Consider the following 25009-nt stretch of genomic DNA (forward strand, 5'->3'; position numbering starts at 1 on the left):
TTATACTGAGACCCCCCTTTAGATCAGCATCCCTGTGGGAACCACTTTGATGTCTTTTATCTTCCCCCTCTTTGTTGAGTCCACTCACTCCCCCTTTTTATCTTTCTTCTCTCTCAGATATGCACTCTCATTGTTATGTGGACTCTTCTAGTCACGGAGGTACTTACTCTGGTCCCCCGCACCCTTTAACACAAGTGGTTAATTTCTGACCCTGTTCTTTTATCCTGAGTCCGAGCAGAATGTCTCGAACTCCTCTCTTTCCTTCATGTGCTTAAGCGACTGCGAGTGTGACTCCCTCGCGTTGGGTACCATGGCAACAACGAGCTCGTTCTCACTAATACACATACAGTGAGGTTAGCGGTTCAGTTGTTTTCTCCGTAGCATGCCTCTCCTCACCGGAAGTCGCGCCCCATTCTCCCTCGCGTCCCGCCGACTTGCACTTTTAACTTGGACGAGAGTCGGGTGTCCGAGAACCATACTCCAGTGGTTGGTGAGGTTTTAGGTTTGCGGAGTTTCCCCACTACGGAATCGTAAGTACTTGCACTATACCGCCCTCATTACAAGGGTGTGTTTGCATGATTGAATTTTATGTTTTCGGTCTCCGTATACTTTATTGTTCCCACGAACAATGGACATGCATCAGCATTAGCACTCCTACCTCTAAGCTACTATTGTGTTCCCGTGAATATCTCCGGGACCGCGTTATGACGCCCTAAATGTTTTACCTGCAGCGTCCTAGCTTTTTTCCACGCTACTTCTCCCTTGCTAATCTGACGCGTTCTGAAGCACTAAACGCTTTACTTTCAGTGTCCTAGCTTCCATCCACGCTGTATCTCCCTTGCTAAATACATCATTAAACCTGACGGTTTGCTTATGGGGAGATTTGTGACTCAATACAGGTTTTCCATCCCCCATGGCTGTACTAGTAGCCAACACAGTGGCGTGCATATAACCTCTGGTTGACATTACATTATGTGTCACTCTATTTGCTCTCAACGATGCTCATCCACAGCTGCAGATGGCGTTTTTGTCGACAACAAATACTCCAATATACTCTGTGGTTCAACGCAACGCAGGTTTACAATACTTTTGTCATGTTGTCCTTTTTACCTTCTTGTTGTTTATCTGCTTTCTATATCCTAGGACACTACAAATTTAGTGCTCTCCCACCCTGGCCTCGATTTCACCACAGCCTATGAGGGTGAGTTTCCTTACACTACTCCTGGTCATTTGGCGCAGCTAATTCTGGGTTTGTCCAGTGTAATGATTTATGTATTTTACTGCTGCTAGCTCGAAGTACGTCCTGCACACGTTTGCTCACAATCGACGCATGTCACGGTTTCATTGACATTACCAATTGTCTACAGCTACCCTGATATCTCGGATTGTTTTTATTGTAATGCTACCTTGATTGCTATACTTGTAATTTCTTCTCTCTTTCTTCGCAGGTTGTGTTAATTAACTTGTGGTACCACACATTTTTAGGGTGCTGTATGTGTGGCCACCATTGATACCTCTTAGAGGTTGTGACCACCACCAAAAAAGTGTAGGTAGCCTTATCATTTTTGGTCCTGAAGAATTGCCAATTAATACATTACCAGGCAAGAAACATGTTGACCCTTTTAGCACATTGACTCACACACCTAAAGGTGAGAGATGTGCGTTTCACTTTGGTTTTAATCAGGATGGTGACCATGCTTTATTAAAATAGTTTGAAGTGGATCACCTATCCCTGTTTTAGTTCACTCACCTCACACGTCACATGCACCTACACCAACTAGTAGAAGTAACCCCTTACACACCTCACTCATCGGCATTGGAAATAAAGATCTCTGTTAGGAAGGCCCCATCTGGGTGCCTGATCGGGCATTGCACCGCCGGCCCGATAAGGAGCAAGACCCGGTGATGAAGCAAGACACCCGCTTGTTGGGTGTGTGAGGGTCTTCTTTTCCAGAAGGAGTGATCTAGTTCTAGGACACCCCCGCGCCGCACGGCCACCAGCTGCTACGTGTGCCTTCTCTGCCTGACTGCCTCGCCGCCGCCGCGTGACCACGCCCCCTGCCCCCGAGCGGCGTGGTCCGTGCTCGCCTGTCCTGCCCCTGTTGTTTTTGCTGTGTTTAAACTGTTTTTGTCCTTTTGTATTGCCTGTTTTCTAGTTATTGTTATTTCCTTCCTGTTTTGCCGGTTTATTTGCTGCCGTTCGTCCTCCCTCCCCGCTTCCCGCCACCGCCGCTAACCCCGCCCCTTTTTGCCTTCTGTACCCTCCCCGCTCCCGCCTCCCAGCTGCTCCGCCCCCCCGCGCACTTGGCCATATATGGCGACCGTGCGACGCAGGTGAGTGTGACCTAGTTCTAGGACACCCCCGCGCCGCACGGCCACCAGCTGCTGCGTGTGCCTTCCCTGCCTGACTGCCTCGCTGCCGCCGCGTGACCACGCCCCCTGCCCCCGAGCGGCGTGGTCCGTGCTCGCCTGTCCTGCCCCTGTTGTTTTTGCTGTGTTTAAACTGTTTTTGTCTTTTTGTATTGCCTGTTTTCTAGTTATTGTTATTTCCTTCCTGTTTTGCCGGTTTATTTGCTGCCGTTCGTCCTCCCTCCCCGCTTCCCGCCACCGCCGCTAACCCCGCCCCTTTTTGCCTTCTGTACCCTCCCCGCTCCCGCCTCCCAGCTGCTCCGCCCCCCCGCGCACTTCGCCATATATGGCGACCGTGCGAACGCGCAGCGGTCACGCACAGCGGGCGCGCCGATTGTGCGCCGAAGGCGCGCCAAAGGCAAGCCCGTCTGCGCCCGTCCGCGCCTGGACCGCGCCCAGTGCCAGGACCCCTGGACCCCACCGACGGAAGACGACCCGACAGTCCTACGACGCCGCTACACTCATCGCACTCAACACCGGCGGGACCCAGGGATGCTACCGAGCTACTCCGAAGCACACCCACGGACCCTTCAGCTGCCACGCCTGCAAGTTCACCTGCATCCGGACCTGCCCGGCACCAGCACCTGCCAAGCCGAACACCAGCAGCAACCACCTCAAGTGCATCCTGCTCAACACCCGCTCCGTCCACAGACACGCCATCGAACTCTGGAACCTCCTAGACGCCACATCCCCTGACGTTGCCTTCATCACGGAGACCTGGATGAACGCCTCATCAGCGCCCGACATCGCCATCGCCATCCCAGAGGGCTACAAGATCACCCGGAGGGACCGCACCGCCAACCAGATGGGAGGAGGCATCGCCATCATCCACAAGAACACCATCCGAATCACGACTAGCACCGACAACACCCTCACAACCGCCGAACACCTGCACTTCCAGATCCACACCGACCCGAAGACCACCCTCAGAGGCACCCTGATCTACCGACCCCCGGGACCACGCACTCAATTCAGCGAGGACATCGCCGACTTCGTCAGCCCGCATGCCCTCCCCTCCGCTGACTACATCCTCCTGGGGGACCTCAACTTCCACCTGGAGAACAACAACGACCACAACACCAGCACCCTGCTCGACAACCTCGCCAACCTTGGACTCAAGCAACTGGTGAACACCCCCACCCACCTCGCTGGACACACACTCGATGCCGTCTTCTCATCCAGCAAAGACATCGCCTTCAGCCACGCCACAGAACTCCACTGGACGGACCACAGCTGCATCCACTTCACCTTCAGAAGATCGACGATCCACCACCACCAGCAACAGGTTGCTAGAAGAAACTGGAACAAGATCACAGCCGACCAGCTCGCCGCTTCCCTGAGCCAGCACCCTCCTGCCAGCTCAGCGAACCCCAGCCAGGCCGCCGACAACCTCACGAAGTGGATCAGCAACTGCGCGGACGAACTCGCCCCTCTGAGGACCCCGCCCAGCAGACCCGGCAGCAAGAAAGCCCCATGGTTCACCGACGAACTCAAGAGCTCCAAGAAGAACTGCCGAGCCCTCGAGAAAGTCTGGAGAAAGGAACCTACACCGGACAACATGACCGCCCTCAAACTCGCCACCCGGAAGCACCACCAACTGATCCGCGCCGCCAAGAAAACTGCATTCAAGGACCGGCTGGACAACAACGCACACAACAGCAAGGAACTCTTCAACATCGTGAAAGAGCTCTCCAACCCCAACGCCGGAAACAACGACATCACCCCTTCGCAAGACCTCTGCAACTCCCTCGCCTCCTACTTCCACAACAAGATCGCGGACATACACAACAGCTTCAGCACCCATCCGACGCACGCCTCGACCGCACCAACGCCCCCCACCACCACCCTCCGCGCCTGGACTCCGATCAGCACCGAAGACACCGTCCGCATGATGAACTCCGTCCACTCCGGATCTCCGACTGACCCCTGCCCTCACCACGTCTTCAACAAGGCCGACGCTGTCATCGCACCCCACCTGCGGGACATTATCAACACCTCCTTCGACACCGCCACCTTCCCCGAGAGCTGGAAGCACGCCGAACTCAGCGCTCTACTCAAGAAACCTACAGCAGACCCCACCGAACTAAAGAACTACCGCCCCATCTCGCTACTCCCGTTTCCAGCCAAAGTCATCGAGAAGACCGTCAACAAACAGCTGGCCGCCTTCCTCGAGACGAACGGATCCCTCGACCCCTCGCAGTCCGGCTTCCGAGCCAACCACAGCACCGAGACCGCCCTCATCGCCGCCACCGACGACATCCGAGCCCTGATGGACAACGGAGAAACAGCGGCCCTCATCCTCCTAGACCTCTCCGCGGCCTTCGACACTGTCTGCCACCGCACCCTAGTGCAACGCCTCAGCAACGTCGGAGTCCAGGAGAAGGCACTGGAATGGATCGTCTCCTTCCTCGACGGAAGAACACAGAGAGTCCGCCTGCCACCGTACAAGTCAGAGGCCACCGAAGTCATCTGCGGCGTCCCTCAAGGATCCTCGCTGAGCCCTACCCTCTTCAACGTCTACATGAGCCCCCTCGCGGCCATCGCACACCAACACAACCTCAACATAATCTCCTACGCCGACGACACCCAGCTGATCCTCTCCCTGACCAACGACCCCGCCGCCGCCAGAGCCAACCTGCACGAAGGGATGAAGGAGGTAGCCGAGTGGATGACGACCAGCCGCCTGAAACTGAACTCAGACAAGACGGAGGTCCTCATCCTGGGCTCCACACCCACCGCCTGGGACGACTCCTGGTGGCCCCCCGCCCTGGGCACCGCACCCAAACCGACAAACCACGCACGCAACCTGGGCTTCATCCTGGACTCCTCCCTCTCCATGACCAGACAAGTCAACGCCGTCTCCTCGGCGTGCTTCAACATCCTGCGCATGCTACGGAAGATCTTCTGGTGGATCCCCACGGAGACCAGGAAGACCGTCACCCAGGCCCTCGTCACCAGCCGACTGGACTACGGCAACGCCCTCTACGCCGGAACCACCGCCAAGCTCCAGAAGAGACTCCAGCGGATCCAGAACGCCTCAGCCAGACTCATCCTCAACATCCCACGAAACAGCCACATCTCCGGACACCTGAGAGACCTGCATTGGCTCCCCGTCAACAAAAGAATCACCTTCCGTCTCCTCACCCACGCACACAAAGCCCTACACGACCAAGGCCCGAGCTACCTCAACAACCGAATCAACTTCTACGCTCCCATACGCCACCTCCGCTCAGCCAGCCGCGCCCTCGCCACCGTCCCACGCATCCGTAGAGCGACAACAGGAGGAAGGTCCTTCTCCTACCTGGCCGCCAAGACCTGGAACTCCCTCCCGGCCGACCTGCGCCTGACCCAAGACCACCTCTCCTTCAGGAAGAAGCTCAAGACCTGGCTGTTCGAGCAGTAACGGCACCCCCCCCCCCCCCCCTAAGCGCCTTGAGACCCAACAGGTAAGTAGTGCGCTCTATAAATGTCCTTGATTGATTGATTGATTGATTGATCTTCTCTCCTGCGTATCTTATCACCCTCACAGTGTCACCTTGGTATCTTCTAGTGATACTAACACACCCTGCGTCATTTCCAGGAACTGCATACCTCTTTGTTTTCACTGTTTGATGGGCACGTATGCTGGACCTATATGAATAATAAGAAAGATTATTATTTATAAGCCCTCTATCCCTCTAGTTGTTTGAGACCTTCTCATTTAATGTCAAGATCAGCGTGTTAATCCACAATCTTTTTGTTTTGGAACTTGACTCAATCCGTCCCACACTCGAAAACAAGACCGAGTCAAGTGGCAATGGGAGAGGGCGGCTGCCCCGACCCCACCAGTAACTCATGCCAGCCATATCTCCCCACTCCTGGGGTTCAATCGTTTTAGTGACAAATAGCTTTTTTCGTGCATCTGCGCTTTTAGTGTTTCCTAAACTCATTTTGCTCTGGCCTTGACTGTGGGGCTCAATTTCAGAGGAAACCTTGTCTCTTCCTAAGAAAGCTTACACACGCTTGTTAAACTGTATTTGTGCTCTTTGTCTCCTCCTTTCCTTGCTCTGAATGTATTCATGTCTCCCTGCGCCCTTCCATCCTGATCCTTTTCTCACTCTGCCCTTCTACGCTCTCTTTCAGACTCTCTTATCTTACCAGTGACCCAGCACAGTTGCCACTTGTGATGTACATCTACCTCATTGTATACCACTCCTATGCTATGTTGTGCTGCAATATGTACATTATGTGTATTTGTGTGTGTGTCCTGCCACTAAATGCAATTTATTAAAATGTATCTTATATGGATATTCTGAACTTCTTGCATCTTAAGGCCTTCTTGGTTCTACGTTGGTCACCGCTGATTAAAAAAAAGTACCCTGGATACATATAATGTCTCGGTCTAGCACTCTAACATCTTTCTGCCTTGAGCAAGCCATACACAACCACAAATAGGTAAATACAACTGGACATGATGGTCTGCTCCCCTTTGCTTGTTTTGTAGCCGGGGTGTTTCGGAAATGTTATTGTTGTTCTGCAGTAGGTTGATCCTTTCGTTCTTGGCTGTTTAGCAGAGAATGTCTAGATCTCATCTAAGACTGGGCCACTCGAAGCACGTGATCTGGTGGCCATGACAGAATTGTAGTATTTGAAATACAGACGAGATATTCCGCTGGCTTCTGCAAAACCATTTCTATTTTTACTTTAAATGTATCCAACATTTGGTAAAGGCAGAATTTGAAGTCCAGGGCAGCTCCTTACAATCTGCAGAAGTTGCCCGCCCACCTTCCACCCTCTCATTGCGCTATTCGAACCCTAAAAACCCCTCTCAAGCTTGTATTTATATTCCTAAGGATGTTTTCTACATATAAATGTCACTGTTGCATATGTGCAGAGGTTCAGGGCACCTGGAAACAAAGCAAACAGTTAATAGGAGGTGCAGTCTGCTGACGCAATGATGGCTAGATAAAATGAGTGTAGGATTGAAGCGTAGTGACGTCATGTGCTTCCAGGGTTCCTGACTTTGATACTGCATGTATGCGAGGTAAGTGTGACTCACCTCAGGACTCAAATCTTCTGTGGGGCAAGAGGGTGGAACAACATCTGCACAGGGGGCAATCCTGGCATCGCAGAGCACTATAGAACTATATAGGATCACACCAACTTTAAGAACTGTGAAATACTAGCAAACACATCTATATTCTGGAAGGAAAGGGTAAAAAAAGGCAATAAAAGTCAACTATGTACAGTACCACAGTGGGACCCGATGGTCGCAGCCCTACTCTGTAGTATACTCCCGCAGACCCAGTAGCACCTAATAGGCACGCAGTTGGTCCTTGAATAATGTGGGGTAGCCGATGTGTATGGCGTGCACGACCAAGGCTGTAGGGCTTGAGGTCCCTGCTCTGCCGGATGAAGTGTGGACAAGGCTGCCCTGTGGCCGCCCGTGATGGTGCGCCAGCCTAGGCCTCAACTCTACAAGAGACGCAGCCTCTGATGTGGGCTGGCTATGGACACATGGGCAGGGTGGCAATGGCGGGACAGGGGCCAAAGACAGTCTGGATCCCTACAGCGGAGGAGGGTTCAGAAACAAACAGAAAATACAGCACTGCAGACTGAACTACAGTCATCCTCTAAATGTGAGGAAACACCACAAAGTGTCCGTTTCTGGGGTCTACAAATCCCTATGAAGTGGATTAGCTAGTAAGGGGTTCCGTGTCTCTGGTAAAGCGGAAGGAGGACTGCCCGACTTGCAGGGCAGACCGCAAAATAATTCATGCTGAGCAGGGAATCCAGTGGGATCCAATCGATCCAGCTGAAGTGAGCATAGTGGTGATTATGCCTTCCTAATCCCAGGGATGTCTTGTTCTTCCTGGGCTTACAAAGGATCTGCACAGTAGCACCGCTTCCTCTCTGGTTACATCCCTGGAAGTGCAGGCCAAACCCTTGGAACAGGACTGCGAGGGCAGCTACCAATCCCAGTTGAAGGCATGCTATCCATGGGAGCTGTTTAGAAAACCTGGTAGAGATCTCATGTCATCCCTTTTTAAGCATTTGGTGTTCAGTACGACTTGACAGCTCTCAAGTTCTCTATTCCAGATTTGAGATGTTCAATCTAAGGTTGTCCATGCCAGGTGTCAGAGGTTCAGCTAGACCTGGAAGAGATTTCAATGTGTCAATGTGTGGGGAGATCTCACATTGTTCCTGCCAGATGTGAAATGTTAAATCACAAGTGGTCCATGTGAGGTGTTCAATCTCAAGTTGTCCATGCCAGGCGAGAGAGGTTAAGCTAGACTTGGAAGAGATGTGTAGTTGTCCATGCCAGGTGTGAGAGGGTCAACTAGACCTGGAAGAAATTTCAAGTTGTCCATGCCAGGTGTGAGAGGTTACGCTAGACGTGGAAGAGATTTCAAGTTGTCCATGCCAGGTGTGAGAGGGTCAGCTAGACCTGGAAGAGATTTCAGGTTGTCCATGACAGATGTGAGAGGTTCAGCTAGACGTTGAAGAAATTTCAAGTTTTCCATTCCAGATGTGAGATGGTCAAACTCGAGTTGTCCATATAGATGTAAAATGTTCAATCTCGAGTTGTCCATGCCAGATGTGAGAAGTTCAATTCCAAGTTGTCCATGCCAAACTTGAAATGCTCAGCTAGTCCTTGAAGAGGTTGCAAGTTTTCCATGCCAGATATGAGATGCTAAGTAAGAGTTGAAAAAGATTTCAAGTTGCCCATGCCAGATGAGAAGTTCAGTTAGAGTTGTGGGAGATCTCAAGTTGTTCCTGCTTGTTGAGAGATGTTAAATCTCAAGTTGTCCATGTGAGATTTTCAATCTCAAGTTATTCATGCCAGGTGTGAGATGTTCAGATAGACCAGGAAGAGATTTCAAGCTGTCCATGCCAGATATGCACTGTTCAGTAAGAGTTGGGGGTGGGTCTCAAGTTGTTTCTGCCAGTTGAGAGACGCTCAGATAGACCAGGAAGAGATTTCTAGCTGTCCATGCAAGATATGAAATGTTCAGCTAGACCTGGAAGAGATTTCAAGTTGTTCATGCCACATATGAGGTGCTCAGTTAGAGTTAGGTAAGATCTCATTTTGTCCAAGCCAGTTGTTTGATGTTTATTTAGAGATTGGGGAGACCTCATGTTGAGGGTGCCAGTTGTGAGATGTTCAGCTAAACTTAGCAGAGATCTCAAGTTGTCCATGTCATACGAGAGATGCTTAGCAGACCTTGGAGAAATATCACGTTGTGACTGTCAAGTTTGACATATTCAGCCAAATTGGGCAGAAATCTTAAGGTGTTCCAAGTCAAATGCAAAATATTCAACTAGAGCAAACCGAGTTCTCAAGCTGTCTGTGTCAGGTGTACGTTTATCAACCTGACATGTTAGAAGTCTTAAGTTGCTCATGTCAGGTGTAAAAGGTTCAGCTACACCTCTCACTGATAAAGCTGTCAAGTATTAGTAACTCGATTGGGCATATATTTCCTTCACTTTGCTTTATGCGGTCATAGATTTTGTGATATTAGCAAAACTACAAGGACCAAAATGTAAAGTAAGTACAAGAGATTGAGGGATCCAGTTTTTCACATTTTGTCTTGAGGTTTTGTCCTGGGTGTGTCTCGCACACCGCTATCCCTTGCTTGGATTGATTCTTAATTATCCCAACCCTCCCAACTTTAACATAAAAACACTTAAACTATGGGTTTGTAGGGGTCGATAAGTGAGCCGATCCCTTCCTGTGGTGTTATGCCAAAGTATCAACCACAAAAATATCAATGTGCAACAATGCAGACTCCATAATCCTGATTTGCACAATACTGTTAAGGTAAGCACATGTAGGGCAAGGTGGATAGACTCTTCTTACTCCACAGCTACTTACTTTGACAATGTTCATCAGTGAAACCATATGTCGGGCAAACTTAGTGCCCATTTAAGTGGAAACTGTGCGGTCTTTAAACGACAGTGAGCTGCCACACCGTGTTTTAGTAATAGTTTTGCATAAGAATGCTCATAAATGTACCAGCAGTTACATACCACCCCCACAGCACTCTCCTGCTGAATACATTTGCTACACTTGTTGTGTGACGCATGGATTTTTCACAATTCCTGTGACTTAGGTGATGTAACATTAATGGCAGCCCTCCCACTCTGAAAATGGCTTTAGAATTACTGCTACAGAAATATCATTCACGCATGAGCCCTTGTTGGCACACTTCTTTTAAACTATCCAGGGCCCGATTCACAGAACTAACTTAAGACAAAATCCTAAACTTACTACCATTTTGGTATTCACAGAAGGCACTTACTCATTCCGGTATTCACAGAAGTTAGGAGTCCTAACTTTAGGACTCCTAAATGCCTTCTGTGAATACCGAAAGTCCTAAAGTTACGATTTTTCTCAGTTTCGGAGTAGTAAAGTTAGGACTCCTAACTTTAGGACTCCTAAATGCCTTCTGTGAATACCAAAAGTCAGTTTAGGAGTCCTAACTTTACTACTCCGAAACTGAGAAAAATCCTAACTTTAAGACTTTCGGTATTCACAGAAGGCATTTAGGATTCCTAAAGCTAGGAGTCCTAACTTCTGTGAATACCGAAATGAGTAAGTGCCTTCTGTGAATACCAAAACGAGTAAGTGTCTTCTGTGAATACCAAAATGGTAGTAAGTTTAGGATTTTGTCTTAAGTTAGTTCTGTGAATCGGGCCCCCAGTCTCCACCCAAGTCTTTAAGGAAGCAACGTACTGAAATTTCTCACTTCTCAGTTTTTACTTTAGTATTAAATGTGAACACACAAGTCCTGAAAAAGACTAGTCTTTCTCGCTGAAGCTTATATACAGATTACTGTATCACCATCTGTAATGCACATCTCAGCAAATCATTAAATCAGATACTCATAGGACTCGCTGAAAACAGTGCCTGGACGCTTTTAGAGGACTTTTCACAATAATCTAAAAATGCCCAATGATATGATAAAAAGCAATAAATGATGTGAGTGCCTGGACATTACACACAACAATTTGAAGAACTACCAAATATGCTCCTTTTAGCAACAACATTTAGAGGGCAAGTCTCGACAGAGGGGAGGGAGAGTCTTTCTCAAAGAGTTTTTATAGCACTTGCTAACCTGATTTTATTTAAGCATACCTAATGTTTACAGACAAGATACCACAGGAAAAAGGAGATTGTGAGGACTAAGATTTTGTACTTCCTTTGCACATTTGACTCACTAAAGGTAGCGATAACGGACACAGAATGCTTACCCCGGGGTGACATAGATGAATAGTTACTAAGATATAGCATAACACAGTATTGTAACATCTGTGTCTCTTCCAGAGACTAGGAACATAACTTAGAGAGCAGTAGGGAATGAAACCCACAAAGTTACTATCCACGACTCCACATCTCCACCATGTACCTGCTTCACTCCACCTAACATCCACATCTCCCTTTACTTCATCCTGCTGGCATCAATGTGGTCCCCAGCCACACCACAGCCCATACTTTTTGGCCCCTGGGAAAATGTTTGCGAGTACCCATGGTGTACAGCATCACTAAAAACTACTGGCAAAGCCAATAGGTCCCAAAAGCAAGACCTATTGGCTTGCTTTGCCTATTGTTTTTCTACTGAGGAGAAGCAGTGCTGGCAGGCAAGTGACACGTCATCTTTTTTTAGGTTGCGCCTAGCAGTGCGCATGTGCTGCTCTACGAGGCTTGCTGTATCCAGTTTATGGACATTCAGCACACCCATCGCTCTTGATTGGCTCCTTCAAGTGCTTTTCAAAAATCCTTTGTTTTCATAGGTTGTAGCTTACATTTGTCCCTCCTTTTGCTGGTTTAGTCGCTCCCTGGACACTGCCCCTGTTGCATTAATTATTTCGCAATGGGCCATTTAAGTTAATGTCGCGGACTACTTGTTTTGTTAATTTTCTGCTCGGCAGCGCGCACTCCCTGCTGCATTGCCGTGAAGCGTGTCTGTGTGTCAGACAAGCTGTTTATTACCAAAAAGCTGTGCTAACGTGTCGAAGGTGGAGGGGAATTTTATATTGCAGCTGATGTTCCTTTCTGTTTGCAAAGCTCCCCTATCCTTAATCTTATCCAGGGCACCCACTACGTCACAGCTGGTGGGTCAGGGGAAGCCTCTATCGTCTCTACCCACAGGACTCAGATGACGTCAGCAGCCAGCTACTGGTCCCCGTCTCTTCTGCCTCCTACAAGTTTCTTATTGGTTTTGGCCCTGGCCCTGTCTGTTGTCGGCCTCTGTTGCTTGCCATCCCAGGCCCTAGCTATTCCAGTTCCTCTACGTCTTCTTACTGAAACTGGATTGCATCGCCAGCCATAGCTGGCTGATCTCAGTCCTGGCTCCGATGACTGCTCCCTTCATTATAGTAGCTTTTTGTGCAGTGCTGCTAGCTGCTTATCTGGTCCCGTTGGTAATTCCTCATTCTAAGTCCTCTATGCAGTGCTGCTAGCTGCTTCTCTAGTTCCAGTGGTAATTCCTTAATTACTTATTCTAAGTCCTCTAGACAGTGTTGCTAGCTGCTACTCTGGTCTAGTGGGTAATTCCTCATTCTGGGTACTCTAGGCAGTGCTGCAGCTGTCTTTCTGGTCACAGTAGTAATTCCCCATTCTTAGTCCTCTAGGCAGTGCTGCAGCTGCGCCTCTGTTCTCAGTGGTAATTCCTCGTTCTAAGTCCTCTAGACAATGCTGCTAGCTGCTTCTCTGGTCATTGGTAAGTCTTCATTCTCAGTCCTCCAGGCCGTACTGCTAGCTGCTTCTCTGGCCCTCTCCGTAATTCCTCATTCTAAGTACTCTAGGCAATGCTGCTAACTGCTTCTCTAGTCCCAGTGGTAATTCCTCATTTTAAGTCCTCTAGACAGTGCTGCTAGATCCTTCTATGGTCTCATCTGTAATTCCTTATTCTAAGTCCTCTACATAGTGCTGCAGCTGCTTCTCTGATCCCGTCAGACATTCCCACATTTTAAGTCCTCTAGACAGTGCTGTAGCTGCTTCTCTGGTCCCGTCGGTGATTCCTCATTCTAAGTCTTTCAGACAGTGCTGCTAGCTGATACTCTGGTCCGGCTGGTAATTCCTCATTCCAAGTCCTCCAGGTAGTGCTGCTTGCTGCTTTTCTAGTACTGTCGGTAATTCTTCATTCTAAGTCCTCCAGGCACTGCTGCAGCTGTATCTCCATTCACACATCCCCCATCCTCCAAACCAAAACACATAGTTAAAGGACATAGTCATTTACAACGCCAATACCTCTATCTCTCCCAAATGCGAAACCTATTGCATTGCAAATGCTTGTTTTGCGTTGTTGCAGCGACATCGGGTGGTTCCAAACCTGCCCTCGCCTGTCACCCGATAAGATGGCTCATAAACAATCAAAAAAGCGGGCACTGCCCAGGAAACTTCAGGAAAGGGCAATGCCCAGCAGTGGGATTACCGTGTCAGAGCCCCGCGTGCGTACTTTGGCGATGCCCCTCCGCAGGACCTGCCAATAAAGTGCTTTGTTGGGCAACGGACAGGCGAGGCGTGCACGCGCTCACCCCTCTGCCAGCACTGAGAGACAATCAAAATAATCCTTGGCATGTCACCGGAGAGACAAAACACAGAAAAACGCAGCACTGCACCGGAAACTGTCTGGGAAGGCAGCACACAAAACTGCAATTTCGGTGTCATTTTATACTCGCTGTGTTTGCCTTGGCAGGACCCGCCAGGCTCGCCCGCCAATAAAGTATTTCTGTATTGTATTTTGGAAGGTATGCGCCCCCGCCCTTCTCTCATGGCAAGTTGCGTATAGAGGGGAGCCTGGTGCAGCCCAGCCGACACCCACCGCTCTCACTGAAGTGATGTCATGGGCATGTTCAGTGGTCTCTATGTGGGAGGTGGCGGGTGATCCTGACGGATGAGGGGGCGTGTTGGGGGCTGGTCCCGGCACCGCCCCCGGCGTTATAAATCCTGTGGAGCTGCGTGTGCCACCAGACAGGCACAGGAGCCTTGTGTGAGACGTGAAGGGGCCCAAGCGAGACACCGTACAGACGCGACAGTCCCTGCGTGTGCTGATCCATAGCAGAGGAGAGAGCCAGGGAACACCGACCCAGAGAGAGGGAAGGCAGCGAGGAGAGCCCCCTGCACGCACACCCCCACAGCAGCACCATGCACCCCCCCTGCAGCCTGCTCGCCCTGCTCCTGCTCTTCCTGGCCAGCTGGGACCTGCGGCAGCTGGTGGACGCCTGCACCTGCTCCCCCAGTCACCCCCAGGATGCCTTCTGCAACTCCGACATAGGTGAGTGCCCTGCGCGACGCCCTCGCCCAAGCACCACTGAATGGGAGATGATGTGGGGGTAAAGGCTGGAGCTGCCGACTTTGGAGCTGGGTACCAGGTTCAAGTCTCGGCGTCGACTCAGCATCCTGTGATTCTGGACAAATCACGTAATCTTGCCGCGCCCACCCAAAATGAATGGGTACTTGTGTAACGTAAGTGGTGCTCGTGTAAAGCGCTCCAATAACTTTGGGTCGTGTTTGCGCTTTATAAAGCTGCAAACAATCGCCGCACCGCGCAGTACCCGCCCTGACACCTCTATTTAATTTAGTAAGGATGCTGTACCGAACTGTATTTTTAATGCGCAGTCGAATACCAAATCCTTATATGCTGATGATGGACTCACTAGTTCTTTGAGGCTACAGCTCCTAAAGCTGAAACACACGTTATAAAAGCACTTTGGCCTGTGTGTGTTCCTGGGCTTTGAAGCACATCCTACACATACACTGTGGCCTCAGTTTGTAAAGCGGATCACTTGTGAACTGGAGTCATGGATTACACATCTCCCTAGAACCACGTGGGTGGTGTTGCTGCACTGTGCGGAGTTATTCCGTGAGGGTACAGAGGTAGACCAGCAGAGGCACCAGAGGGGGCAGAGGTACCAGGAGGTAGAGAGGCAGTACACTGAGGACACATAGGTGGAGACCAAAGAATAGATATGCAGTGCCCGGAGGGTGCAGAAGCAGAGATTTCGGAGGGTAGAGATGCAGTGAGTGCCCTGAGGGCGCAGAAGCAGAGGTGTCGGAGGATAGAGATGCAGTGCCCTGACAGCGCAGAAGCAGATATGTTACAGGGTAGAAATGCAGTGCCCTGAGGGTGCAGAAGCAGAGATGTTGGAGGGTAGAGATGCAGTGAGTGCCCTGAGGGTGCAGAAGCAGAGGTGTCGGAGGATAGAGATGCAGTGCCCCGACAGCGCAGAAGCAGATATGTTACAGGGTAGAAATGCAGTGCACTGAGGGCGCAGAAGCAGAGATGTTGGAGGGTAGAGATGCAGTGAGTGCCCTGAGGGTGCAGAAGCAGAGATGTCAGAGGGTTGAGATGCAGTGCACTGAGGGTGCAGAGATGTCAGAGGGTAGAGATGAAGTAAAGGGTAGAGATGCAGTGAGTGCCCTGAGGGTGCAGAAGCAGAGGTGTCGGAGGATAGAGATGCAGTGCACTGAGGGTGGAGAAGCAGATATGTTACAGGGTAGAAATGCAGTGCACTGAGGGTGCAGAAGCAGAGATGTTGGAGGGTAGAGATGCAGTGAGTGCCCTGAGGGTGCAGAAGCAGAGATGTCGAGGGTAGAGATACAGTGCCTTGAGGGTGCAGAGATCTCAGAGGGTAGAGATGAAGTAAAGGGTAGAGATGCAGTGAGTGCCCTGAGGGTGCAGAAGCAGAGGTGTCGGAGGATAGAGATGCAGTGCACTGAGGGTGGAGAAGCAGATATGTTACACGGTAGAAATGCAGTGCCCTGAGGGTGCAGAAGCAGAGATGTTGGAGGGTAGAAATGCAGTGAGTGCCCTGAGGGTGCAGAAGCAGAGATGTCGAGGATAGAGATACAGTGCCTTGAGGGTGCAGAGATCTCAGAGGGTAGAGATGAAGTAAAGGGTAGAGATACAGTGAGTGCCCTGAGGGTACAGAAGTAGAGGTGTCGGAGGATAGAGATGCAGTGCACTGAGGGCGCAGAAGCAGAGATGTTGGAGGGTAGAGATGCAGTGAGTGCCCTGAGGGTGCAGAAGCAGAGATGTCGAGGGTAGAGATACAGTGCCTTGAGGGTGCAGAGATCTCAGAGGGTAGAGATGAAGTAAAGGGTAGAGATACAGTGAGTGCCCTGAGGGTACAGAAGTAGAGGTGTCGGAGGATAGAGATGCAGTGCACTGAGGGTGGAGAAGCAGATATGTTACAGGGTAGAAATGCAGTGCCCTGAGGGTGCAGAAGCAGAGATGTTGGAGGGTAGAGATGCAGTGAGTGCCCTGAAGGTGCAGAAGCAGAGATGTCGAGGGTAGAGATACAGTGCCTTGAGGGTGCAGAGATCTCAGAGGGTAGAGATGAAGTAAAGGGTAGAGATGCAGTGCCCTGATGGCACAGAAGCACAGATGTCGGAGGGTAGAGATGCACTGAGGGCGCAGAAGCAGAGATGTCAGAGGGTAGAGATGCAGTACACTGAGGGTGCAGAAGCAGAGATGTCAGAGGGTTGAGATGCAGTGAGTGCCCTGAAGGTGCAGAAGCAGAGATGTCGAGGGTAGAGATACAGTGCCTTGAGGGTGCAGAGATCTCAGAGGGTAGAGATGAAGTAAAGGGTAGAGATGCAGTGCCCTGATGGCACAGAAGCACAGATGTCGGAGGGTAGAGATGCACTGAGGGCGCAGAAGCAGAGATGTCAGAGGGTAGAGGTGCAGTACACTGAGGGTGCAGAAGCAGAGATGTCAGAGGGTTGAGATGCAGTGAGTGCCCTGAAGGTGCAGAAGCAGAGATGTCGAGGGTAGAGATACAGTGCCTTGAGGGTGCAGAGATCTCAGAGGGTAGAGATGAAGTAAAGGGTAGAGATGCAGTGCCCTGATGGCACAGAAGCACAGATGTCGGAGGGTAGAGATGCACTGAGGGCGCAGAAGCAGAGATGTCAGAGGGTAGAGGTGCAGTACACTGAGGGTGCAGAAGCAGAGATGTCAGAGGGTAGAGATGCAGTGTACTGAGGGTGCAGGGCCATGAATCCCTCTTTGGGTGGTGCTTATTCGTTGATGCCAGTATGGATCTGAGCAAAGATTTCTATTTCTGCTTTGAATAGGTTTCCTTGTGGAAGTGTTCCCCTCGCGCTAGGGGCCGAGTACACAAAGGATCATTTCTGAGGCCTCAAATATCACCTGCGACACTAGGAGATGGGCCGCTGCGCCCAGTATCAGAGGTCAGTGGAGACACAATACTTGGGTTCTCTGACCAATCCATCCCCCCGCCCTCCCAACACACACACAACTTCTCAACCCAGGGCCAGAGATGCTACCCCATGAATTTCTCGGTTTTTGCTGCCAGTCGAGGTGTACTCTGGGAAAGACCCGCAGGACACCCGGAACTGTACGGGCAGTTCAGCCCCCTGCCCACGCAGTTAGGGTGGTAGAGGTCCGGTGCCTCCAGCGGTCTCTCTGCCCAAGGAGGGGGGATAGGCCTGCACTTCCAGAGGTCAGAGCATCGCATTCTCATGCCACTACACGTCCAGAAGTGCGCCCCAACTCTCACGAGACCCCCCCCCCCCTCCCCTCAGGGCTGCCAGTGCGACAAGTCCTCTTTAAAAAGTACAACAGATGGAGCGCAGTGTTTGAGTGCTAACTTGTAGGTACTTCGTAAACATGCTGCCCCCCCACGCCCCGGGGCAGCTGCTCACACTTTAACACCTTTGGGCGTGGAACTGGAAGCGTTGAATGTGCCCTTTGACACCAGGTGAAGAGGTCATGATGCGGTGACCCTTTGCGGGTCAGGGACCCACTCCTAGGCGTGGCAGACGCCTAGGAGTCTCTGCCGAGGTCAGAGTTGCGGAAATAAAATGGTATCTTCCATACCATATCCCCCTCATCCCATTCACTCCCTATTGGTTTCATCCAGAACACACCACAGAGTCGACTTTACTGTAGAGTGATAGTAATCCACCAGCTCTCATACACAGAGCGTACCGGCCCCGGAAGGATAAATAGTTGGGTGAGCCTTCCCAAATTTCGAACTGAGGTAGCGCACCGGCTGTCCCCCGGTGAGCTCTGCCGTAGACTTTAGTGCCTGGGAGACATTACATTTCGAGATGCCGACAGCTGAGTGAGCGTTTAAACTTACATTTTTTCAGAGAAGACGCAGTAACTATTAGCCACCTGCCACTCGCACACAGCCTTGGTGCTTGAATAACATTGTCACTGGGCCTCCATTTGTGCACAGGTCTTTGTGCCTAGAAAGATGAAAGGTCGAGTGAGTCTGCATATGAGATTTTATACTACCCTCTAGAGCATGCTCCCACCCAGTCATCTAAGTTCTTGGCTTGGGGTGCAGGGTGAGCCGGTGATGTAGGGGTGTCTCCTCCCTGGCTAGAGCTACGCTTTAGGGTTCAAATCCCTTGGCTGTAATTACGAGAACAAACAAAACATAAAACCAAGACGGTGTTCGGCATCGGAGGCTCCTGGGCGATCTCCAACACCAAATAAGTGAGATTAGCATTGTTTGTCTCCACTAATAACCAATTCTTAATATACAGAGGAGTAGCTTCGGGGGGGGGGGGGGTTTAGGGTTGTCGCACCCCCTAATAAATGTACTTTCTGATATTTGGGTGGGTGCAGGTGTTTTCAGTCGGGTACGCTGGGATGTCTGTCACTATGCATTTTTACATTCACACAGAGAAACGTGCACACACTCTCTCTCCCTCTGTTTTGAAAGTCCTTAAAAATGTTGATTATTTCAAAAGATTGTTTTCTTCTCAGCCCTCCTGCCTGGCCGCATCCCGGCGCGAGGGGGCGCCGCTTCTTTCGGCCGCTTGAGTGGGGGCAGCTTCCTCAACGCGAACGGAAGGTTTTTCAGCAGGAGGGGCAGCGACCATCCACAACCGCCCGATCTGAGAAATCTCACCAGGAGGTGGTCTGGAGTAAGATTTTTTATTTTAATGCTCACCAACGCTAAGCAAGGAAAAAACTCCACTCTGCGGAGCTTTTCTGGACTCTGTGCGCTAAGCGGAGCGGGAAAAACTCTGCGAACGGAGCAGAATTTCAAGCCCAGGCCTAGAAGTGGTCCCGTCTCTGCAGCCTGATCTCCTGGAGGGCTTACTAGCAGGGCTGGAAGCCCTGGCAAGAGTAAGAACAACAAAAAAAAAATACTACACAGGCTGACAGTACAGAAAAGGGCGCCCGGAGTACGACCATGTGGTGCTCAATGCTTGGTACAAGGAAGCCACCAGCGCTGCAGCCTCAGTGGAACATGCCCCAATGGCCCGTGCGGCCGCGCTCCGGGTTCTAGAAGAGGGACGGGCACATTCTAGATCATGGGTACTCACAAACATCTGCCATGGGGCCGCAAAGTATGGTCTGTAGTGACCGAGGGCCGCCCTGATGCCAGCAGGATGGCGGTAAGGGGGTCAAGTGGGCAAGCATTTATTTGCAGGTTAATAAATGGTTGCTTGTTTATTTAACTTTTTTTTTCCTGAATATTCTTGCTCCGCAACTAAACAGCAGCTTGTGCTGCTGTTCACCAGGGGGGCGCATGTAGAGGTCAAGAGGGCCAGAAGCGTCCCCCTGCCATACTTCGAGTATCCCTGTTGTAGATAGTCCAATGGAACATGCACCGCCTTTCGAGACTTTCTCATTCTATTCTAGAGGATTCCCTCCAACACTGGTTGGATTGGGAGGAGGGTGAAGCCGGGCGTTTGACAAGTGACCCCCGTTGTTTAAATCAACGGAGATTAAACACTTTTTCGGGAGGGTAAATCTAGGAGGCAACAGTTTGCAGGCGGACGACCCCTGTGAAGTCTATAGGAACAGTCGGTAACGTCCACTATTCTAGATACATTAGGGAGCCGGCGGCCCACCCGGTTCTATTTATCTCCTAAGCGTTGGCCGCCCGGGGTTACGCCATGGTTCTTCTAGAAAGTTCAATGGAGTTCTAGAAAGTTCCTCGGTGTGCCCCGGCAGGCTGCGGGGGGCGTGGCCGCACTTGTTGTGCTCTGGCTGGCAGCAGCGAGTATACTGAGCCTGTCCGCCTCACGCCGCCCTTCCCAGCCCACCCCAGCCCGCATTCTCCCCCCGCGGCCCGAGGTTTCTGCTTTTATAAAGCAAGCCTTGTTTTCTGATTTTCAACGGAATCACCCCTGTGGGAATCCCGCTTTTCTTAACGCACTGGACTCTTTTTGAAAAGTTGCCAACTTGGATTTTTGCCTTAAAAGGTGAACGATTCTGCACGTTTCCCGCAGACCGCATTCTCTATTGTAATCTAGCACACAGTAGATCAATGGTAGTCTCTAGGCACCTTACATTCCGAGGCATTTGTTCCACGAATGTTTTTTAAAACCTTTTAACGTGGAGTACGAGTACGACAAAGACTACATTTTCAACTTAACTAAAGCGTGGCTGTGTGGGCTCGGAACAGCCCCAGTCATTTTGGACGAAACGTCACGAACACCTGCTCTGTGGAGTAGGAGGGGGCGTGCACCCCTTCAGGGTGGGCGCGTGAGAGGAATCCACCAGCAAGTAACAGTGTAATCAATCCTCCCTAAAATATGTTTCTCTGTGCCCCGAAGTACCTCTTATAGCAAACCTTCTGTTTCTCACACTAACGTTTGACTTTGTTTAGAAATATCCAAAATTTCACAGCTTCCCAAACTCCCGCACCAATTTTCTACTCTTCTGCAAAAGAAATTAAAGGGTGTTTGGTGAGAATGTGTGGTAAATCCTCTTGAGATAGATCAGCGGGTTTGGTGCCTGCTGCAGTGAACGGTTTACTGTAAATTGGCCGTAGCAGGTGAAGGTTGAATCCGGACTACATTGAAATATCCTATTTGGGCCTTTACGTTACTGTCACTGTTGTGAGTTTGGCCATCATTGCGTTTTTTTGTGAATAATGGCAGAGAGAGCTGCAGAGTGGTGCAGCTGGATGGAAGCCTGCGCCTCTTGGAAGAAAAAACAGTAGATGTGGAGGCGAATGAGCAAAACCTCTAGAATTCTGGGGCAAGCTGGGACGCCCACTATGCTAATAGATTCACTAAATCGCATTCTGTGCCTTTTTTTTAAAAAAATTGCGCTGTGGTGACCTGCTGTCAGTGACGCAAAGCTCACCGCAATGCTGTAGAGCATGCCAGCTTTCTCAAGCAGCTGTATACATTCAAGAGATCCCATTTGAAGGTTTATTCGCAGCTCGGCTTTGAAGTTGAGGCAAAACAGGACACATTTGCAATGAAGGGTTCCTGGTGGGCGCGGGTAGAATAGAAGTGTGTAAAGGTGTCTTTTATGGACACTTGGGCCAGTGTTTGTTAGTATAAAGTTTACTGTTAAGTTGTGAGATTAGAGGGAGCGAGCGATTCTGTACTCCTGGCTAAGCTGTGTATTTGTGTCACGTGGCAGTGTGTGTGTCTGTGGTGGACGCAGCTGCCAGCATATGTGAGCTTTACTGCTCTCTCAGCAGGCCGCTCTTTCTGTACAGAATTGAATGGATTTCCAGAACCTTCTGTTGCGCAGCCACGCGAGGGGAGGGCACAACAGTTTGCATTTACACTCTGACTCCACACTGGCTGCACACGCATTAGCATATACACCTTTTTTATGACATCACTGTGCGCTCTAGGACTTCATGCTGTACATCCACAGTCACAAATAAGATAGAATGTAAAGGTACCCTTTTTAGACATTCCACACCCCCTCCCTTCCACCCCGGTCAATGTCTGCCTCCGCAGAGCATCCGCTGATGCTTCTTTGCTGCCGAACTGCAGTCCTGTGCTCCCTCTGACCACGTGCCTGTGTGTACCGAGTTGTTGTGCTTCCACACCTCACAAGGACAGACTGAGAACAGAAAGCAGCCCTTCCAAAGATGTTCAAACCAGACCAGCTCTTCCCTCCTCTCTTCTTATGTCTGTCTCCTTCAATCCATTCTTTCAATCCTGCCTCTCTTGTCCTTCTTTGATCTCTTCATGTGCTCCTCCTACTGGTACAGCTGTGTGTGTGGCATGTTGTGTAGGGAGAGAAGCACACCAAAGCGAACACAACATGGAAGGTTAGGGGAGAAGTACAACGGTTAGAGAACAGCACTGAGGACGGAGGAGGGGGAAAGAAGTACACAAGGGAGGCAGCTGGAAAACACATGCACTCACATGGAGAGCTTAACCAAAAAGAATAGTAAGCAGTGAATGGCCATAAGTAATGAGGCCCATACTCCAGGGGATGAACAAATACCAGAGAAATTAAATCCCACTCATGCGGACTGATTAAAAGCAAGAACATGAGTGATAATAAAGCCCGCCAATGGTAAGCAATTCGTGGGCTTTAAACCTACTGCAAGTGAACAGTAGGTCTTTTCACACACATCCTGTTTGCGCTGTCTGGTAGACAAGACTTAAAAATACCACTAAATTAACTGTCTCGCCTAGGATGCAAAATAATACGGTACCATCCCACTTGGTGCTACTCATTTCATCAACCTGGAAAGGATGAATGTTGGCCACGGTGAGATTAAAACCTATGAAATCCACGTTTCAAAGCTGTGTGCCCGCTACTCACACTTGCTTTTCATAGCCATCTCTCCTTTATGGGGCGATATTTCTGTGAACATAGTGACTTTCCTTCGTACAGTATATATGGGTTCAAAAATCTGTGAGTGCGCATTGTCGGGGGACACAAAACGACCTAAAATGTATTCTCATCACAGAGGACTAGACTCTCTGTAAAGGGCCTTAATGCTAATACAGCTGTTGACTTGCCACGCCCAGAGGGTGGCTTCACGCCAACAGCGCCAGGATTCACTTTTCAATATGCATAGTGCTGTGGTCTAAATGCCCTTCCTGGGAGTTGCTCTTATGACATAAGGTCTAATACATTTCGGACATCAGAGCTGCAGTATAGTGGAACTATAATTTCAGCCTTTGTGCAGTTTGTTATGAAGTTGTAGTGTTGCGAAAGCTCACGTCTCCTGCATAACGCAATATAGCTGCAGCCCAGGCTCTGAAACGCCGGCATCGTAAACTTATAAGACCCTATGCATCTTGCTTGTGCTACAGTCTAAATGCAAGCTGCAACCTAGTGACATTATAGGGTTGTATGCCCGAGCAACTCACAAGACGTTATGCTCTGGGCAATAGGTTTGCTATATGAAATAGGAAGCTGCAGCACTATGGACTCATGTTATGTTATGTTATGTTATTATATTTTATTAAGCGCGAACAGCTGCCCCAGCAACAAGGCGTCCCGGCGCTGAACCATAACAGTAACCTGAGGGGAGGGGGAGGAAAAGGAAGGACTAATGAAGATTATGATGGGGAGAATAAAAGAGTTTTAATCGCTTTACGAAAGGCCAGCAGGTTGGTCATGGAGCGAGTGTGGGGAGGCAGGGAGTTCCAGAGCCTTGCCCCCAAAACTCTGAAAGAACGGCCACCTATTCTGCTTAGTCTTATGCGGGGAGTTACAACCAGATGTTGACCCGAGGAGCGAGCGATGAGACCTTATGCCCTTATGCAGGTTAACCGTGCCGCAATTTGTAGAAGGTAACTGCAGCACAGTGCACCCTTGAGGGTTATGTTCTTATGCAGTGCCGACTGCGAGATTGTAGCGTTATGTATCCTTAAAACACTACGCATAGTGCAATCATGTTTTGCTCTAAGGTGGAGGGCACCCCCCAACGTTTCCGTCTCTGTGATAAGCTTTTGCAGAACTGTGGTACAGTCTGTGAATGTGAAGGTAAGCTTACCACCACCCCCTCTCGCCCTCTGGGATACCTTATGTTCCCCCCACCCCCCAAAAACCATCATAATCAAAAACCTGCGTCAGATCTCTCAGTTAGATTCACACCAGTGTCACTGCAAATAAGTGTTATGATTGGAGCGCCTCCTTCTGTCACTAGCACTGGCAGCCACCGCGCCTGCCAGACATAGCGTTAATGAAAAGCAGAGGTGGGTACATGGTGGCTGAGTCTGTCATAGAAGGTGGGTGACTATTGATGCAAGTAGGTAATGGGGGCGGCGAGTCGGTGGCTGACGCTCAACATGCAAAGACTAGGGGCCGCCCACAGGCGCAACAACGACCATCTACAGCAGGCTTCTCCAACCAGTAGCTCGCGAGCTACTGGTAACTATCCAGCTAGCTGTACGTAGCTCTGCTGTGCGCAGCCCAACCCACTGATCTTGTCGCTTTGCTTGGCTAAATTAATATATGTACTCCAACATTTAAAAGTGTGTATTTTAGACGAGAATGTGCGTATTTTTAGAACTTCTATGCTAGTGTTTGGAAAAAAATGTTTTCATTTCCAAAATAGATTTAAAGTTGATATTTTAGTGCTAAGTAATGCAGCACCGGGGTACTTATGACTCATAGGTTTCAGTTTGGGTGAGGAGCATTTTGACCTATACCGGTAATGTATACTGGGGAGAGGATGTGGCTTAACGGCTAGGCTGGCTGATCTGAAATCTGGGGAACCGGGTTCCAGTCTTGGCAATGACGCTCAACATCCTGTGATTCTAGGCAAATCACTCAACTTGCCTAGCAAAAATGAATGTGTGTAACGCAACTGGTGCTTATCTAAAGCGCTCCGATACCGGATACCTTCGGGTCAAGTTCGCGCTATATAAAACTCTGTAGGAAAAAAAAGTAAAGTATTACTTGTGTAA

The 25009-nt window shown here is 50.1% G+C and overlaps 2 protein-coding genes across 2 annotated transcripts in view; one reads left to right on the forward strand and one right to left on the reverse strand.

The window, feature by feature from the left end:
- The window catches only part of SYN3 (synapsin III), a 1380627-nt gene that overhangs the window by 647933 nt on the left and 707685 nt on the right, over positions 1–25009 (reverse strand). The gene's annotated exons all lie outside the window — the stretch shown is intronic.
- The window catches only part of TIMP3 (TIMP metallopeptidase inhibitor 3), a 50922-nt gene continuing 40276 nt past the window's right edge, over positions 14364–25009 (forward strand). The window contains exon 1 of the mRNA XM_085651960.1: positions 14364–14669. Coding sequence (XP_085508086.1) covers positions 14540–14669 — 130 coding nt within the window. The 5' untranslated portion in view covers positions 14364–14539. The remainder of the gene's footprint in view (positions 14670–25009) is intronic.

This window comes from Triturus cristatus, chromosome 4_1 (genome assembly GCF_964204655.1).
Source record: "Triturus cristatus chromosome 4_1, aTriCri1.1, whole genome shotgun sequence".
Classification (NCBI taxonomy): domain Eukaryota; kingdom Metazoa; phylum Chordata; class Amphibia; order Caudata; family Salamandridae; genus Triturus; species Triturus cristatus.